At 44.5% G+C, this 20,026-nt stretch overlaps 1 protein-coding gene across 1 annotated transcript in view; it reads left to right on the forward strand.

Moving 5' to 3' along the window:
• Positions 1-20,026, forward strand: part of LOC138594452 (calpain-2 catalytic subunit-like) — a 26,917-nt gene continuing 6,891 nt past the window's right edge. Inside the window, exons 1-12 of the mRNA XM_069665545.1 lie at positions 1-373; positions 4,483-4,552; positions 9,856-9,977; positions 14,768-14,901; positions 15,339-15,507; positions 17,191-17,274; positions 17,547-17,632; positions 17,908-17,982; positions 18,065-18,225; positions 18,309-18,478; positions 19,238-19,249; positions 19,765-19,976. Coding sequence (XP_069521646.1) covers positions 137-373; positions 4,483-4,552; positions 9,856-9,977; positions 14,768-14,901; positions 15,339-15,507; positions 17,191-17,274; positions 17,547-17,632; positions 17,908-17,982; positions 18,065-18,225; positions 18,309-18,478; positions 19,238-19,249; positions 19,765-19,976 — 1,532 coding nt within the window. The 5' untranslated portion in view covers positions 1-136. The remainder of the gene's footprint in view (positions 374-4,482; positions 4,553-9,855; positions 9,978-14,767; positions 14,902-15,338; positions 15,508-17,190; positions 17,275-17,546; positions 17,633-17,907; positions 17,983-18,064; positions 18,226-18,308; positions 18,479-19,237; positions 19,250-19,764; positions 19,977-20,026) is intronic.

Raw genomic sequence — 20,026 nt, forward strand, 5'->3', positions numbered from 1 at the left:
ACTCGGGTCCTTATTTCCAGCAGAGTGAACGCTCCCTTCCTGGCATCACTCACCTGCAGCCTCGCTCCCCTCCAGAGCCTCCGAAACTTTCCAGGACCCTCCAGACCCTCCTCTCCAGGCTCCAGGACCCAGCGTCATGTCGGGCATCGCGGCGACCCTGCAGCACCGCCGGGACAAGGACCGGGGCATCGGCACCAACAGCCAGGCGGTGAAGTACCTGAACCAGGACTACGAGTCTCTGCGGCAGCGCTGCTTCGAGTCCGGCCGCCTGTTCCAGGACGAGACGTTCCCGGCGCTGCCCTCCTCCCTGGGCTTCAACGAGCTGGGCCCCAGCTCCTACAAGGTCCGGGGGGTGTCCTGGCAGAGGCCCACGGTCAGTAACTTTAAACACTCGTTATTATCATGAGGTTTAACAAAAGATAAGATGAGATTTATTGATCCCCTACAGGGGAAATTTAGTCGTTACAGCAGCTCACAAAACAGGCAAATTAAATAAAGTACTCAAGTAATAAAAATAGACAAAAAGTACAGGTGGCAATAAAAATATTTTAAAAAAGACCTCATTAGAAAAACCACCAATTAAACTTTATTCCAGACTACAGACTTTTAAACATTTAATTTAACATATAACTTTTTTCCTACAGGCCCTGAAGGCCACTTGATTTGAATATTGTCTTGATGTTGTAATTGTAATATAATATATATAATATATATAACATGTTGAACTCCACTGATTGGCTGATGGTTCAGAAAACAACACCAGACCTCATCTGAGAAAAAGTGGTTTTAGTGAATAAATGTAAATATATATATGTATATATAGTATATATATGATATTATAATCTTTATCTGTGTCTCAAACAGTCTCTGGTTCTGTTGCTCTGCTTCTGCACATGTTGTAATAGTTTCACCGTGCAGTTAACTATACTAACAGAATATAGAAGCTGGATTTAAGATGTTGAACTGTTTCTAAAAATATCACTTTTTTTTCTCTTTATTTTATGTGTCTTTGTGAATAAGTGAGATTAAAACGAGTGTTTTTTACATGGAGTTTGGTGAGAGGTAAGCTTGTTCTCTTCTGGCTGCAGATCAGAAACATGTTTATGTTTCAGTCTGATGAAGCTGCAGATACAAGGATCTATCAGAGCAGATAATCACTCTGTTTATATGAATCAGCTGATCCTCACACACTCAGCGGATCCTCACACACTGAGCTGATCCTCAGACACTCAGCTGATCCTCACACACTGAGCTGATCCTCACACACTCAGCTGATCCTCACACACTCAGCTGATCGTTCATGTTTCTGCTGTTTGTATAGAGCCAACACACCCAGCGGTTCGCTCACAATGGGAACTGCGGTTACACTGTGTCACTCCCACTGTAATGAGTGTTTGAGCTGGGTGGAACTGCTGCATTAACACCTGGATTTCAGCATCAGAGAAACCTGATCAACCGGAGACATCTGGAGACTTTTATTCTGAAATTTAAATGAATACTTCAGGAACTTTAACGTTTAGAATGAACTTTAAAGCTGACAGTGCGGTTCTAACTGAGAGCTCTGAGAGAAGAGGTCGTTTTATAATAGTCACCCTGAGAGCGCCCCCACAGGCTGACGAGTTACAAACAATGAGGCGATCAATTATCTGTTTTAGAATCTCAACCAGTGACGTGCGGTCAGGAGAGGCAGGGGAGGCAGGGCCTCACCTGTCATCATAAATAAAATATATAATAAACAGATAAATTAAATGGTTATATTTATCAAATGGTTTGAACTATAAACTGATTTTCCATTTAACTTAAACAATTTGGATCGTTTTTTATTAAAAATCGCTGAATTTTCACATTTCCGTTCAAATACGGGGAAGAGACGCACAGTGAGGCAGCAGCAAGCTGAGCCTCACCTTGGATTGCGCAATCCCTCACAAACTGTGCTCTGCCATGCAATGAGAGCGTGTTACTGTCTCTCTGTATGTCGCCAATAAAACACTTTCAAACACTTTTAATATATGCCCCCCTGGCTTTCCATAGTTTAGCTGATGTATATAATATATGTGTGTAACCTGTTTAGTGTGCTCAGCGATCTTACAACGGCAGTGAAGAGGCACTGGGTGAGGCTGGCAGTTTTCTTGCCTCAACGTAGGGGGCGCTGGTGAGCCCAGAAATGTTTATGCTACTCCGCAGCTGCAGAATAAGTGACAGCGAACTAGCAACAACGAAGCAGGAAGTGCCACTACTCGCTGCCGCTGCCACGAATTGAGCCAGCCCTTGCTGTCAAATGGTGAATAATCTACTCTGTTGTTGGGTTCATATATTTGTAAATCTGATTCTGATGGAGTCAGTGCCTCACCAGCCATGAACCTCACCGCACGTCACTGATCTCAACATAGACTGTATATAAGAGGTGGACGCACCTTACAGGTCTGAAAGGTGAAGCCAAAGCAGAACTGTCTTAAACCTGCACTCTCCGTAACAGGGGACGACTCCACTGGTTGTAAAGAAGTGTGATCCTATAGAAGTCATGCTGTTATTAAAAACTGAACATTGTTTTGATCCTGTAGCTGTGAGAGGATTTAAATGTCTGACAGCTAAAACACGTCTCAATGAAAACACCTGTTCAGGTCATTAAAATGAGTTCAGTTTGTCTAATTGTACTTTTGACAGAAGAATTTCACATATTTGAGTGATGTGAGAGTGAGTTTAACATGGAGGCAGCCATCTTGGAATACTGTTACATTTCCTGTTCTCCACGCTCTGCAGGCTTTGTGTGAACACAGCATAAAACAGTTTCTGTATTCTATGGATTCAGTCTGAAGGTGGACAGACCAGGTGTGAACCAGCTCATCCTGCAGCTGTGTCGTTATGTTGCATTGCCTTCCAAATATCGTTTTCCTTCTCTGTGAAGAAACTTACAACCAGATGTTGCTAAGCTTCACAGCACGGCGACCTGAACTCTGAGAAGCTGTTTGTTTATCACTCAAACACAAAGGATATGACTTCTCCTTTAACTGTCTCAAGTTAAAGAACAACTTCACCTTTTAAAGGGCGTTAACTCCATTTAAATCCAACCATCGAATATTAAGAATTAAGCGGCAGTGTAGGAGCCATGTATTTATTTGTTTATATTGTTCCTCCGGGCACTAGCGGGCGTAATTTGAGGCCAAGTTGGCTAAAGGTTATTTATGTTCATGTCCTGCCAGCACAGCTGTGGCTGATGGGCAGAGGCATTAAGGTTTTTTGACTGTGTCTTGGTTTGTCGGGTTTTCAACATTGTTTTTGGATCATACGGTAACTGACGCTTTAGTGGTTCATAAACGTAACGAAAACGTTTTATTGTGGAAGTTGAACAGCACCTCCAACACCACCTCTAACAACACCACCTCTAACACCACCTACAACACCACCTCTAACAACACCACCTACAACACCACCTCTAACAACACCACCTCTAACACCACCTCCAACACCACCTCTAACAACACCACCTACAACACCACCTCTAACACCACCTCCAACACCACCTCTAACAACACCACCTCCAACACCACCTCCAACACCACCTCTAACACCACCTCTAACAACACCACCTACAACACCACCTCTAACAACACCACCTCTAACACCACCTCCAACACCACCTCTAACACCACCTCCAACACCACCTCCAACACCACCTCTAACAACACCACCTCTAACACCACCTCCAACACCACCTACAACACCACCTCTAACAACACCACCTCCAACACCACCTCTAACAACACCACCTCTAACACCACCTCCAACACCACCTCTTACAACACCACCTCTAACAACACCACCTCTAACACCACCTCTAACAACACCACCTCTAACACCACCTCCAACACCACCTCTAACAACACCACCTCTAACACCACCTCCAACACCACCTCTAACAACACCACCTACAACACCACCTCTAACAACACCACCTCCAACACCACCTCTAACAACACCACCTCTAACACCACCTCCAACACCACCTCTAACAACACCACCTACAACACCACCTCTAACACCACCTCTAACAACACCACCTACAACAACACCTCCAACACCACCTCTAACACCACCTCCAACACCACCTCCAACACCACCTCTAACAACACCACCTCTAACACCACCTACAACACCACCTCTAACAACACCACCTACAACACCACCTCTAACAACACCACCTACAACATCACCTCCAACACCACCTACAACACCACCTCCAACACCACCTCCAACACCACCTCTAACAACACCACCTCTAACAACACCACCTACAACACCACCTACAACACCACCTCTAACAACACCTCTAACACCACCTCTAACACCACCTCTAACACAACCTCCAACACCACCTCCAACACCACCTCTAACACCACCTCCAACACCAACACCACTCTCACTGAGCCTCTTCATAACCTGCTGTCTGTCTGTCAGCTGATTTCTGCTGTGTTTCTTGTGCAGGAATTGACCTCTGATCCTGAATTCATCATCTCTGGAGCCTCCAGGACGGACATCTGTCAGGGAGCTCTGGGTGAGAACAATCACACATCATCTGTTAAAACCTGCTGCAGTCAGTTGTGAGCACAGGTGTGTCATACAGAGCTTCACACAGAGCTTCATACAGAGCTTCATGTAGAGCTTCACACAGAACTTCATACAGAGCTTCATGTAGAGCTTCACACAGAGCTTCACGTAGAGCTTCACACAGAGCTTCATACAGAGTTTCATACAGAGTTTCATACAGAGCTTCATACAGAGCTTCATGTAGAGCTTCATGTAGAGCTTCATGTAGAGCTTCACACAGAGCTTCATGTAGAGCTTCATGTAGAGCTTCACACAGAGCTTCATACAGAGCTTCATACAGCGCTTCATGTAGAGCTTCATACAGAGCTTCATACAGAGCTTTATGTAGAGCTTCATGTAGAGCTTCATACAGAGCTTCATACAGAACTTCATACAGAGCTTCATACAGAACTTCATACAGAGCTTCATACAGAACTTCATGTAGAACACACGTAGAGCTTCATGTAGAGCTTCATACAGAGCTTCATGTAGAGCTTCACACAGAGCTTCATGTAGAGCTTCATACGGAGCTTCATGTAGAACGCACGTAGAGCTTCATACAGAGCTTCATGTAGAGCTTCACACAGAGCTTCATGTAAAGCTTCATACAGAGCTTCATGTAGAACGCACGTAGAGCTTCATGTAAAGCTTCATACACAGCTTCATGTAGAGCTTCACACAGAGCTTCATGTAGAGCTTCATACAGAGCTTCATACAGAGCTTCATGTAGAACGCACGTAGAGCTTCATGTAAAGCTTCATACAGAGCTTCATGTAGAGCTTCACACAGAGCTTCATGTAGAGCTTCATACAGAGCTTCATGTAGAACGCACGTAGAGCTTCATGTAGAGCTTCATACAGAGCTTCATGTAGAGCTTCACACAGAGCTTCATGTAGAGCTTCATACAGAGCTTCATGTAGAACGCACGTAGAGCTTCATGTAAAGCTTCATACAGAGCTTCATGTAGAGCTTCACACAGAGCTTCATGTAGAGCTTCATACAGAGCTTCATGTAGAACGCACGTAGAGCTTCATGTAAAGCTTTATACAGAGCTTTATACAGAGCAGCTGCAGAGATCTGAGTTCAGTCTTCTTCACTGCATTTGACAGCACATTGTTCTGTCTGTTGGCGAGTTATCACCACCTTAAGATTAATGTTATAACTTGAGACCAGTGGTAGACTGTGTTCAAAATAACAGTGAATGACAGGAGACATCCAGCAACAATGACCCATACAGGAACTTCACTTAATCTAACATTTCAGGTAGACGTGTTATAAATGTAACAATGCATTCTGGTAATTTGTAGTAGTTTAGTTCCCACTTATATGAACACTGTAAAAGAATACTCATGGTCAAACACCCCCTCTTGTAGCTTTAACTTTTGATTTAGTCTGAGATACGTGGTTTTCAAAGGACTGTGAAAGATTATCTGTCTCATGGTGGTGGAAGGAATACTACGGAGACACCATAAGAGGAAAAACAGCCAGAGTATATTGTGTCTGAAACCTGTCAGACTGGAAGAACTGGTTCCATGAACTAAAGAGACCGACACACACACACACACACACACACACACACCTCCCTTTCAAATAACGTTATTAGTCACTCACAGAGGTACAGAGGACAAACAGGCTGAAATAAGTGCACAGATCTTATCAGGAACAAGAAAAATCACTGAGAATGTTGAGTGGCACAGTAACAGAGAAGAAAGAGGGGGTAAGGTGGATGAAACAGCCCTGAGTACTGTCTGCAGGTGTTTCTGTTAGGGTGCAACCAGCCCAACAACCTGCACTGTTAAGGCATGAACGACTGTAAGAGTTTAGAAAGGCTTCAGGAAATCCACCTGAAACTACCACAATTATATGATCCATAACCTCTACATACAAAACTATAATTAGTAATAAATACAAAATGTGAAACAGACCATAAACACAGAGAGACCAGTCCTAATCTGAGCCTAACGAGACCTGAACCGAACTCAGATGCAAAATCAAAGAAACCTATTTGGAAGTCAAATCAGGATCTGTCTGCAGGGTAAACTCACTCTCTAACTGCAGATCATCATCACTAGAAGCTGGAGGTGATGATGTGGATGGATGTACATTAGCTGTTTCCCAGACATAATGCTAAGCTAAGCTAACTGTTTCCCTCTGATTCCAGTTAATTTGTTAAACTTTACTAGCGATTTCTATTCTTTGTGCTAAGCTGAGCTAGCTGTTCCATGTTTCCAGTGTTAGGTGAACTGTGTGAGCTAACTGTAGTAGCGCCAATGAAAAACGCAGAAATGATAAATGTTTAAGGAGGGAAACTGTACACGCTTCATTTCCTTCAAAGCTCAAAGATCAATACAGAAATCTGTATCTCTCCTTCATGAACAATGAGGAGCATCTTTAATTATGAATACTGACAGATTAAACCTGTATTATCCTGTTAGCACCCATTAATACTAAAAAAAAGCTAATCTGATAGCATCAGTGGCTAAAATATTAAATAAATAAAAAATAAAACGACTGAGGTCAGTTATTTTTACTTATTAAGCTTGTGGTGACGTCTTCAGAAGTGTCGTTTTCTCCGACCAACGATCAAACCCAAACTCGGTTTACTGAGATACAATCAGAGGCTACGTCGATTTAAGCAGGATGTGTCTCTGGGAGGATAAACCAGAGGCTAACGGGTATCAATAGAGTCAATAGATTAAACCAAAACTAATACAAATCTTTGGATTTTTCTGAAAGGCTGGACAACAGCACCAGCAACTGTGGACAAATCAATAAATGACGAAGAAGACAATTTATCTTCTGTGTAAACAACTGATTACAGGTGTTCAGATGCTTCCTCTCTGTGTTTAACCCTTTCATGCATAGTGGTCACTACAGTGGACAGCTATTCAAAAGCTGTTTTCTTCTATATGCATGAGTCTTGATGTCAAAGTTGCGCATCAGCCACTACAGTGGACGCTAGTGTATCATCCCATACACTGCCACCGTCTGGCCAGCCGTTGTCAGTGCAACAAAAAATTCTCAAAACCAAGATGGCCGACGGAAGGCCAGAAGTGCAGAGCACCGAAGGAATATCTGTCCATTCCTTCTATTCTAAGAGAACCTTGCAGGTAAAAAAAATATGGGGACATCAAGTAACAACTAAGGAGTAATATAATTGTTGAAATTTCCAAGTATTGATTTTGTGTTGGGAGGAAATTGCAATTAATCATCTGTCCACTAAATTGGACATCATGCATCGCTGGCTATATTTTAACTACAATTCATACAATTACTGCGACTTTGTTGTTTTTGAAAATACTTCATCTGCAGTAACTTTTTTGGCTGTGAATCAATTAATCTATGTTATTAGAATGTAAATTTTGTTTTTTTAGAATGTACCAATATTTTGTGCAAATTAGTTCCATCATGAGAGTAACGATTCATGTTTTTATGTTTTGTAGAGGTCAGATGCAGAGCGTGATAGAAAGGCCTACAGGATAGTTGAGCAAATACCCTCCGAGTCAAGTGAGGATGATGTTAGTGGCAGTGATGATGAATGGCTACCAGAAAAAAGAGGAACAGTAAATGCTAGCAGTCGTGACAGTGGAGCTGAGGATGCTGAGGGAGCTGAGGTTGCTGTGATGCCATGATGCTGGGTGCACACGAAATACAAAGCACATCTGCATGCGGTGTCTTGTGGCTTTGTGCCCTGGGTGCTTTGCCAATTTCCATAAAAGATAGACTTTTTCAACAGAAGAAAGAGACTATACTGATGTACTAAAGTACATTTGAAAGAGAATGTTTGTCGTAGTAGGTGGATATATTGTTATGGTTGGAGTCAGTCAGACTGTACTGTGCAGGCTTGCCGGGTCAACTGACTAATAGAGAAGTTATTTTTGAAGTTCGCATTGGTCTCTAAGTTAGCAGGGATCTACCAGGAATGGCTCCTACTTCTAGGTTTAGGGAAACTGAGGGGTTGGATCCATCAGACCAGACCAAAGGCCCAGTCGAATGTTTAGAGAGCCATGGGCAATATTTTTTATTATTATTATTATTATTTTTGTAGGAAATGTTAACTGAAAAAATATACAGTTCAACAGGGTGAGGTAGGAAGGGCTGAAGAGTCAAGAGGAAGGATCTGAATGAGGGATGGAGGGAGGAATGGGAGGGATGGAAGGAGGAGGGTTAGAAAGAAAGAGGGGAAAGGCTGAGGAGTCAGGAGGTTCAACGTTTTTGCATTAACAGTATTAGAATATGTTCAAATATGTGAACACATTAGTTTAACAACATTAAAACATGAAGCATTTCATAGTGTTCACATAATGTGTCATTTTATTCATTGTTTTGTTAAAAACATATTTGTTCAGTTGAAAGCTCAAATGCATGTTGTCCACCCTAGTGGACATGTCATTAACTCCTTGAAAAATGTATGTAAAAAAAAAATGAAGTTCAATTTTTTTTTCATGCCTAAAGAGTAACAAAAACACTTAGGAAAAAAATCCTGACTGAGGTTGTCATAATTCATGCATGAAAGGGTTTTAAAGACATGCCAGATATATGAACAGAATTTTCCCTGCTCTCTGTGTGTCAGTCACTGAATGAGAGAGAGCTAATGTGTTAGCACAGTTTTCAACAAAGTATCATCTGCACTGGACAACTCCTTCAGAGGAACCTGAGCTGGAAATTTCCACTCAGGCTAATGTGTGTGTGTGTGTGTGTGTGTGTGTGTATTAACAGAGGTGAGTTTCCACACTGCTGTGTGTGTGTGTGTGTGTGTGTGTTTTGATTGTGTGTGTTAACAGTCAGGCGTGACAACGTGGCGTGTGTTGTCTTGTCAACAGTAACAGTAAACATGCTGACAGGCAGGTGGGTGGCGGCTCGCTGTAATGTCATCAGGAGCTCAGGAGGAAATCACAGGATGTTTGTTTTTCCGTAGTATCAAAGGTAAACGCCCGTGGGAGTCCGACCAATCAGAGCGCAGAGAGCAGGCTCGTCTCAGACCATTAAAGGCTGGCTATTAAAGGAGCTGCTGTTTGATCACTGCTGATTAGTTTCACGTCACCTGTTTAAAGGTATATTAATGTCTTCATGTATCTGAAACTGAGGGTGTGTTTCAGGACACTCAGACATCTGTCTGTCTGCTGCTGAGCAGGAATAACTTATACACCCCATGATGTTGTGAATATTGATGATGTTCTGGGTTTGAGTTCCAATGCTGCACCTGCAGGCTAAATGACAGTGTTTTAGATCTATGGGCTAAGCCCCTCCCACTTCCTGTCTGTCATCCAGGTGACTGCTGGCTGCTCGCTGCCATCGCCTCACTCACCCTGAATGAGGACGTGTTGGCTCGAGTCGTCCCACATGACCAGAGCTTCAGAGATGGAGAGTACGCCGGCATCTTCCACTTTGAGGTACCAAAGACACAGAACCAAAGACACAGAACCAAAGACACAAAACCACAAACACAGAACCAGAGACACAGAACCAGAGAAAGAGCCAGGAGACACAGAACCAAAAACACAGAACCAGAAACACAGAACCAGAGACACAGAACCAAAGACATGGAACCAAAGACACAGAACCAAAGACACAGAACCACAAACACAGAACCAGAGACACAGAACCAGAGACAGAGCCAGGAGACACAGAACCAAAAACACAGAACCAGAAACACAGAACCAGAGACACAGAACCAAAGACATGGAACCAAAGAGACAGAGCCAGATGTATAGAACCAGAAACACAGAACCAGATATATAGAACCACAAACACAGAACCAAAGACACAGAACCAGATATATAGAACCAGAGGCACAGAACCAGAGACACAGAACCGGAGACACAGAACCAGATATATAGAACCAGAGGCACAGAACCAAAGACACAGAACCAGATATATAGAACTAGAGGCACAGAACCAGAGAAACAGGACCAGATACACAGAACCAAAAACACAGAACCAGAGACACAGGACCAGAAACACAGAACCAAAAACACAGAACCACAGACACAGGACCAGATACACAGAACCAAAAACACAGAATCAGAGACACAGAACCAGAGAGACAGAACCACAAACACAGAATCAGAGACACAGAACCAAAGACATGGGACCAAAGAGACAGAGCCAGATGTATAGAACCACAAACACAGAACCAGATATATAGAACCAAAAACACAGAACCAAAGACACAGAACCACATATATAGAACTACAAACACAGAACCAGATACACAGAACCAAAGACACAGAACCAGAAACACAGAACCAAAGACATAGAACCAGAGACACAGAACCAGAAACACAGAACCAAAGACACAGAACCAGAGACACAGTACCAGATACACAGAACCAAAGATACAGAACCAGATACACAGAACCAAAGACACAGAACCAGATGTATAGAACCAGATACACAGAACCAGAGACACAGAACCAGAAACACAGAACCAAAGACACAGAACCAGAGACACAGAACCAGAAACACAGAACCAAAGACACAGAACCGGAGACACAGAACCAGATACACAGAACCAGATACACAGAACCAAAGACACAGAACCAGATATATAGAACCAGAAATATAGAACCAAAGACACAGAACCAGAGACACAGAACCATATATATAGAACCACAAACATAGAACCAGAGACACAGAACCAGATATATAGAACCAGAGGCACAGAACCAAAGACACAGAACCAAAGACACAGAACCAGAGACACAGAACCAGATATATAGAACCAGAGGCACAGAACCAAAGACACAGAACCAGATATATAGAACCAGAGGCACAGAACCAGAGGCACAGAACCAGAGGCACAGAACCAGATACACAGGACCAGATACACAGAACCAAAGACACAGAACCAGAGACACAGAACCAAAGACACAGAACCAAAGACACAGAACCAGAGACACAGAACCAAAGACACAGAACCAAATACACAGAACCAGAGACACAGAACCAGATATACAGAACCAGAGGCACAGAACCAGAGGCACAGAACCAGATACACAGGACCAGATACACAGAACCAAAGACACAGAACCAGAGTAACAGGATCAAAGACACAGAACCAGAGTCACAGAACCAGATATATAGAACCAGAGGCACAGAACCAAAGACACAGAACCAGAGACACAGAACCAGATATATAGAACCAGAGGCACAGAACCAAAGACACAGAACCAGATATATAGAACCAGAGGCACAGAACCAGAGACACAGGACAAAGACACAGAACCAAAGACACAGAACCAGAGACACAGAACCAAAGACAAAGAACCAAAGACACAGAGCCAGATGTATAGAACCACAAACACAGAACCAAAGACACAGAACCAGATATATAGAACCAGAGACACAGAACCAGATATATAGAACCAGAGGCACAGAACCAGATATATAGAACCAGAGGCACAGGACCAGATACACAGAACCAAAGACATAGAACCAGAGACACAGAACCAGATACACAGAACCAAAGACACAGGACCAGATACACAGAACCAAAGACACAGAACCAGAGACACAGAACCAAAGACAAAGAACCAAAGACACAGAGCCAGATGTATAGAACCACAAACACAGAACCAAAGACACAGAACCAGAAACAAAGAACCAAAGACAGAAAACCAGATATATAGAACCACAAACACAGAACCAGATACACACAACCAGAGACAAACAACCAAAGACACACAACCAAAAACACAGAACCAGATATATAGATCCAGAAACACAGAACCAGATATATAGAACCACAAACATAGAACCAAAGACACAGAACCAAGAACACAGAACCAGATACACAGAACCAAAGACACAGAACCAGAGACACAGAACCAAAGACACAGAACAAAAGACACAGAACCACAAACACAGAACCAGATACAAAGAACCAAAGACACAGAACAAAAGACACAGAACCAGATACACAGAACCAAAGACACAGAACCAAAAACACAGAACCAGATATATAGAACCACAAACACAGAACTAGAGATACAGAACCACATATATAGAACTACAAACACAGAACCAGAGACATAGAACCAAAGACACAGAACCAGAGACACAGAACCAGATACACAGAACCAAAGACAGAAAACCAGATATATAGAACCACAAACACAGAACCAGATACACACAATCAGAGACACACAACCAAAGACACACAACTAAAAACACAGAACCAGATATATAGAACCACAAACACAGAACCAGAGATACAGAACCAGATATATAGAGCCACAAACACAGAACCAGAGACACAGAACCAGATATATAGAACCACAAACACAGAACCAGATATATAGAACCACAAACATAGAACCAAAGACACAGAACCAAGAACACAGAACCAGGGACACAGAACCAAAGACACAATACCAGATATATAGAACCAAATACATAGAACCAGAGACACAGTACCAAAGACACAGAACCAGAGACACAGAACCAAAGACACAGAACCAGATATATAGAACCAAATACATAGAACCAGAGACACAGTACCAAAGACACAGAACCAGAGACACAGAACCAAAGACACAGAACCAGATATATAGAACCAAATACATAGAACCAGAGACACAGTACCAAAGACACAGAACCAGAGACACAGAACCAAAGACACAGAACCAGATATATAGAACCAAATACATAGAACCAGAGACACAGTACCAAAGACACAGAACCAGAGACACAGAACCAAAGACACAGAACCAGATATATAGAACCACAAACACAGAACCAGATAGACACAATCAGAGACACAGAACCAGATATATAGAACCACAAACACAGAACCAGAGATACAGAACCAGATATATAGAACCACAAACACAGAACCAGAGACACAGAACCAGATATATAGAACCACAAACACAGAACCAAAGACACAGAACCAAGAACACAGAACCAAGAACACAGAACCAGGGACACAGAACCAAAGACACAGAACCAGAGACACAGAACCAAAGACACAGAACCAGATATATAGAACCAGAGACAAACAACCAGAGACACAGTACCAAAGACACAGAACCAGATATATAGATCCAGAAACACAGAACCAGATATATAGAACCACAAACATAGAACCAAAGACACAGAACCAAGAACACAGAACCAGAGACACAGAACCAAAGACACAGAACCAGAGACACAGAACCAAAGACACAGAACCAGATATATAGAACCAGAGACAAACAACCAGAGACACAGTACCAAAGACACAGAACCAGATATATAGATCCAGAAACACAGAACCAGATATATAGAACCACAAACATAGAACCAAAGACACAGAACCAAGAACACAGAACCAGAGACACAGAACCAAAGACACAGAACCAAAGACACAGAACAAAAGACACAGAACCAGATAAAAAGAACCAAAGACACAGAACAAAAGACACAGAACCAGATACACAGAACCAAAGACACAGAACCAGATACACAGAACCAAAGACACAGAACCAGATGTAAAGAACCAGATACACAGAACCAAAGACAGAAAACCAGATATATAGAACCACAAACACAGAACCAGATACACACAACCAGAGACAAACAACCAAAGACACAGAACCAGAGATACAGAACCAGATATATAGAACCACAAACACAGAACCAGAGACACAGAACCAGATATATAGAACCACAAACACAGAACCAGAGACACAGAACCAGATATATAGAACCACAAACATAGAACCAAAGACACAGAACCAAGAACACAGAACCAGGGACACAGAACCAAAGACACAGAACCAGAGACACAGAACCAGGGACACAGAACCAAAGACACAGAACCAGATATATAGAACCAAATACATAGAACCAGAGACACAGTACCAAAGACACAGAACCAGAGACACAGAACCAAAGACACAGAACCAGATATATAGAACCAAATATATAGAACCAGAGGCACAGAACCAAAGACACAGAACCAAAAACCAAGTACACAAACAATCCTCAAAGTATACACTTAAAGTCCGACAGGTATCAAGCATTATAAAAGATACTCGTGTACTCAGCACACAAATATTCCATGAGGTGTCAAAGAATATAACAGTGGTCAGTTTGTCCTTGAGGGCTGTAAATACAGACTGAAAACACAAGGATCCTGGTTACACCAAATGCATGTTAAATCATCTGTCTGCCTGTCTGCCTGTCTGTCTGTCTGTAGTTCTGGCAGTATGGCGAGTGGGTAGACGTGGTGATCGACGACCGTCTGCCGGTCAGAGATGGAGAGCTACTGTTCGTGCACTCGGCGGAGGGGAGGGAGTTCTGGAGTGCTCTGCTGGAGAAAGCCTACGCCAAGTAAGAGACAAAGGATCTGAGGACTGGAGTTCTCTCTGCGTCTGAATCGGAACCTTCTGCAGCTGCTTCACAGTAACACACTTCTCTGCACAGGAAGTCTTTTAGAACGCTGACAGGAAGTTAGATAGGAGAGGGAAATGACAGGCATCAAATGCTCCAGGTTGATGGATACTAGGGATGTTTGGGTAACCTGGTCAGTGTGTTCTGACCAGGTGACGTCCAGGTGATGTTGTCAGCAGCAGAAAGTTTGGTTTGACTATCAGAAGTGCATACAATCAGTCCTGCTGAGGAGACGTGTGTGTGTGTAGGTGTGTGTGTGTGTGTGTGTGTGTGTGTGTGTGTGTGTGTGTGTGTGTGTGTGTGCGTGTGTGTTCACTGTCCTCCACCTGCTCCGTCAGTGTCTTTGCAGGTATTGTCAGTGTGTGATGTCATTGCAGGTTGAATGGCTGTTACGAGGCTCTGTCTGGAGGATCGACCACTGAGGGTTTCGAGGATTTCACAGGAGGGATCGCTGAGGCCCACGATCTGAACCGACCCAGTCCTCATCTGTTCCACATCATCCAGAAGGCTCAGAGTCGCGGCTCCCTGATGGGCTGCTCCATCGATGTAAGATCCGACATCACAGAGGGGAACCGGGGGGGGGCTCATAGTGCCATATTACCCCTCTAGAACATTGCGCTCCCAGGATGCAGGCCTGCTTGTGGTACCTAAAGTCTCTAAGAGTAGTGTTGGAGGTAGAGCCTTCAATTACCAGGCCCCCCTCCTCTGGAACAATCTACCAGTCAGGGTCCGGGAGGCAGACACCCTCTCTTCTTTTAAGAGTTCAAACTTTCCTCTTTGATAAAGCTTATAGTTAGGCCTGGCTCAGGCTGGGACCAGCCCATAGTTTTACTGCTATAGGTTTATGGTCTTTTCAGACAGGGGACGGTTGACGCGCCTTGTCATTTATTTTCAATGAGAGATGAGTGGGCAGATCTGACAGGCGGAGCAACAAGCGGGCGCGATCCTGTGAAATTGTCGCGGTCGTGCTCGTTTCACGCACACACCTGCTTGCTGCCAGTTAAAAGTTCTTGAACTTTTTTCGCGCTGTAGAAAACGGATAAACACTGAATGAAAGACTGATCCTTGCTGCGTGGGACTTCCCAGAGTTTTATAACCACTTGTTTAACAGTTACAGGGACATTAACACCTTTGCATGACAGAGCAACAGCGCAAGACTGGATGTTTTAGGTAATGTTACAACAATGTTACAGTGTCACAGTTTCATGTAGCAGACGTACATCTGACAGTGAATACATCACAAGCAACGATCGAGACAGGAGGGGGCGGAGTCAGGAAGAGCCAACAAACAGCTTCAGGTGTGATCAGGCACAGGTGCTGACAGACAGTGAACAGGGCGTCATTTTTTATTGTTGTTGTTTTGTTTTTGATGTGAGCGACAGCTGGGAGCCAGTGGAGGGATATGAGCAGTGGAGGGATACGAGCAGTGGAGGGATATGAACAGTGGAGGGATATGAGCAGTGGAGGGATATGAACAGTGGAGGGATATGAGCAGTGCAGTGACATGCTGTTTTAGGTTGAAGACCAGTCTCGCTGCTGTGTTCTGGATCCTCTGCAGAGGTTTGAATGTGCGTGCAGGAAGGCCTGCCGGGCAGGAGTTACAGTAATCAATGTGTGATATCACGAGAGCCTGTACCAGCAGGTGTGTTGCATGCTCTGACAGGTAGGGTCTGATCTTCCTGATGTTGTACAGGGCAAATCGACATGACTGAGCAATCGAGGCCACATGAACCTTAAAGGTTAGCTGGTCGTCATCATGACGCCCAGGTTCGGGGCAGACTCAGTGGGTATGAGTACAAGTGTAACTTCATCTGGAACAGTTGAGTCAGTTTGGGGCCCTGTGATTGATTACATAGTTTGACTGAAGACACTACAGGACAAATGAAGCACATGCTGCTGATGCACACTCTGTCAATACACCCCAGTTATTTACAGCACAGTCATCTTGCATGCTCCTTTGGGTACTCACTGCTTTAAGTCAGAGGGAAGGTTGGTTTGATTGTTGATGTCTTCTTTGAATATAATGGTATTTATTTTATTATTATTATTTCTTTGTTTATTTTTGTGTACTGTATTAGTGGTGATTTTCTGTCGGACTGTCGGTTTGTTTTTGACCTTGTGTCTCTGCTGATTGTACCTGCTCAGTGAATAAAGACGGCCGGGGACATGATGAGAAACTCTCACAAACAAATATCACAAACACTAATCATTTTGATCATTTTGTTTCAGATCACGAGCTCCGCCGACTCGGAGGCTGTCACCCGTCAGAAGCTGGTGAAAGGCCACGCCTACTCTGTGACAGGCGCAGCTGAGGTAAGAAGACACCCCCCACATAGCCCCGCCCCCTGCATTCATCACCTGGTGTTTAGTATGAACTGTGGAAACATGATTTCTGCTGTCATGGACACAAATGAACTACATTTCCCAGGAGTCTTAGCAGTAGGAGCTGCCTAATGGAGCTTTCAAATACTAGATGCAGCAGGCCCTTGTTTACCTGCAGGGGGCGGGGCTTCAGCTCCATGTTGGAAGTGATGGTGTCCAATCAGGTGTGACTCTGCGGTCTGCTCTGCTGTGATTGGCTGCAGGTGGAGTACCGTGGCAACATGGAGAAGCTGATCCGGATCAGGAACCCGTGGGGTCAGGTGGAGTGGACTGGAGCCTGGAGTGATGAGTAGGTAACCCCGACAGCTCAGGTGAAGTGCAATCAGGTGTAAATTACACAGGTGTACAGGTCAGAGAAGGAGACGCTTCAGGTGTTCCCTTCATCATGAGAGCTTCAGCAGTGACAGGTACAGAGGAGTACTTTAAGGCGTTGTAAGGTCTCTGTGATAAAACCTGTGGACACACAGTGACCTGGGGTCATCCCTGTGTCACATGAACATCACATTAAATATCACCTGATTACCTGCTGACATCAGTGACTGACCTGACTGTTTGCTGCCACAGCTCCATGCAGTGGCGTCAGATCAGCGACGAGGACAGAGAGCGCCTGAGTCACCGCTCAGAGGACGGAGAGTTCTGGTAAACTTCCCTTCCTCTTCCCCTCCACCTGATCCATCCTCAGGTGCTGTGTGCGAAGTCAACCCTCTGTTCTGTCCTGCAGGATGTCTTTCTCTGACTTCCTGCAACATTACTCCCGGCTGGAGATCTGTAACCTGACGCCTGACGCGCTGAGCGACGACTCCGTCTCCAAGTGGGCGCTGTCCAAGTTCGACGCCAGCTGGAGGAGAGGATCCACCGCCGGGGGCTGCAGGAACTACCCCCGTAAGTGACCCTGTCAGTCACAGTGCAGTGGGCTGGACTTCTTCCGACTCTATTAAACTTTCTGATTTGTTTCCACGTGTCAGACTCGTTCTGGACGAACCCTCAGTTTGTGATCCGGCTGGACGAGGAGGACGACGACCCCGACGATGGTGAGGCCGGCTGCAGCTTTATGGTCGGACTGATCCAGAAGAACCGCAGACGCATGAAGAAGATGGGCGAGGACATGCACACGGTGGGATTCGCCATCTACGAGGTGAGCACTGGATGTTTGTGAGCGGAGGATGAGTCAGTGTGAAGCTGAAGGTTTCCTGGAGGTCTCAGCATTTAAAGTTTACCTCCCAGACAAATAGTTGAGATGTGTGTGTGTGTGTGGTCGGCACAGTTGGACCGGTTCTGTTTCCTCAGCAGCTGTCAGAGACTCTTCAGAGAGAGGGACAGGAAACAGGCGCTCTGTGGTTATTGGACTGATCTTTAACTTCACTGAGGGACAAACACATGTCTAATATCGTGATGCGTTCAGGTGCTGGCCATTTGAAAGAATGCAGGTTTCAGGGACTCCTGCAGTGACTTCACAATGATCCTGTAGCAACAGGTGATCTTTGTGTCTCTGTGAGAGTTAATTTTCAACCTGGGGCCTATTTTTATACATGTTGGCTCTAAATGACTCACAGGTACACAAAGTGTGTGAGTGTCTCCAGTAGATGTGTTCAGCCTGCAGCAGTGAAACAGGCTGTAATGGCTGCAACATAATCCTTGATGGGTCAAAGGTCGTCCACTAAAAGTTCTTGTTGTTTCCACTGACAGGCTCAGGTTGTTCTTCTAAGTGTGTGACAACATGACAGAAAGGATCCCTACAGAGATAGACCTTTTTGTTACAGAGGAAGATGATTGTTTTAACCACACACAGACGTTACATCGCTCTCTGCACACACACCATTTTACCTGTCAGAACCGAGTCAGAATCCTGTGATGAGCCGTTACATGTCTGACTGTTCCTCTTCGTGTGTTTCAGGTTCCTGATGAGGTACGAGGATGACATGATGACCTGCTCACTTCCTGCTGATCAACATTTCATTGATTTTTCTGACCTGTTCAGTCTGATTTCACCTGTTCTGTCTGTCTGCCTGCCTGTCTGTCTGTCTGTCTGTCTGTCTGATAATGTCTGACTGTCTGTCTGCCTGCCTGTCTGTCTGATAATGTCTGACTGACTGTCTGCCTGCCTGCCTGTCTGTCTGTCTGTCTATCTGACTGATAATGTCTGACTGTCTGTCTGCCTGCCTGCTTGTCTGTCTGTCTGTCTATCTGACTGATAATGTCTGACTGTCTGTCTGCCTGCCTGCCTGTCTGTCTGTCTGTCTATCTGACTGATAATGTCTGACTGTCTGTCTGCCTGCCTGCCTGTCTGTCTATCTGACTGATAATGTCTGCCTGCCTGTCTGCCTGCCTGTCTGTCTGTCTGATAATGTCTGTCTGCCTGTCTGTCTGATAATGTCTGACTGTCTGTCTGACTGCCTGTCTGTCTGCCTGTCTGCCTGTCAGTTTTGTGGTCAGAGGAATGTCCACCTGAACAGGAACTTCTTCATGCGACATGCCTCCAAAGCTCGCTCTGAGACCTTCATCAACCTGCGAGAGGTGTGCAGCCGCTTCTGTCTGCCGCCCGGAGAGTACCTGATCATCCCGTCCACCTTCGAGCCCAACAAGAACGGAGACTTCTGTGTGCGCGTGTTCTCTGAGAAGCAGGCCGAGTTTCAGTGAGTCCACACAGAGAACCGGTTAAACTCAGCAGCTCCTGGTGGATGTT

Source organism: Semicossyphus pulcher, unplaced genomic scaffold (assembly GCF_022749685.1).
Source record: "Semicossyphus pulcher isolate SPU_LCO1_2020_fin unplaced genomic scaffold, fSemPul1.0.p SCAF_17, whole genome shotgun sequence".
Taxonomy (NCBI): Eukaryota; Metazoa; Chordata; class Actinopteri; order Labriformes; family Labridae; genus Semicossyphus; species Semicossyphus pulcher.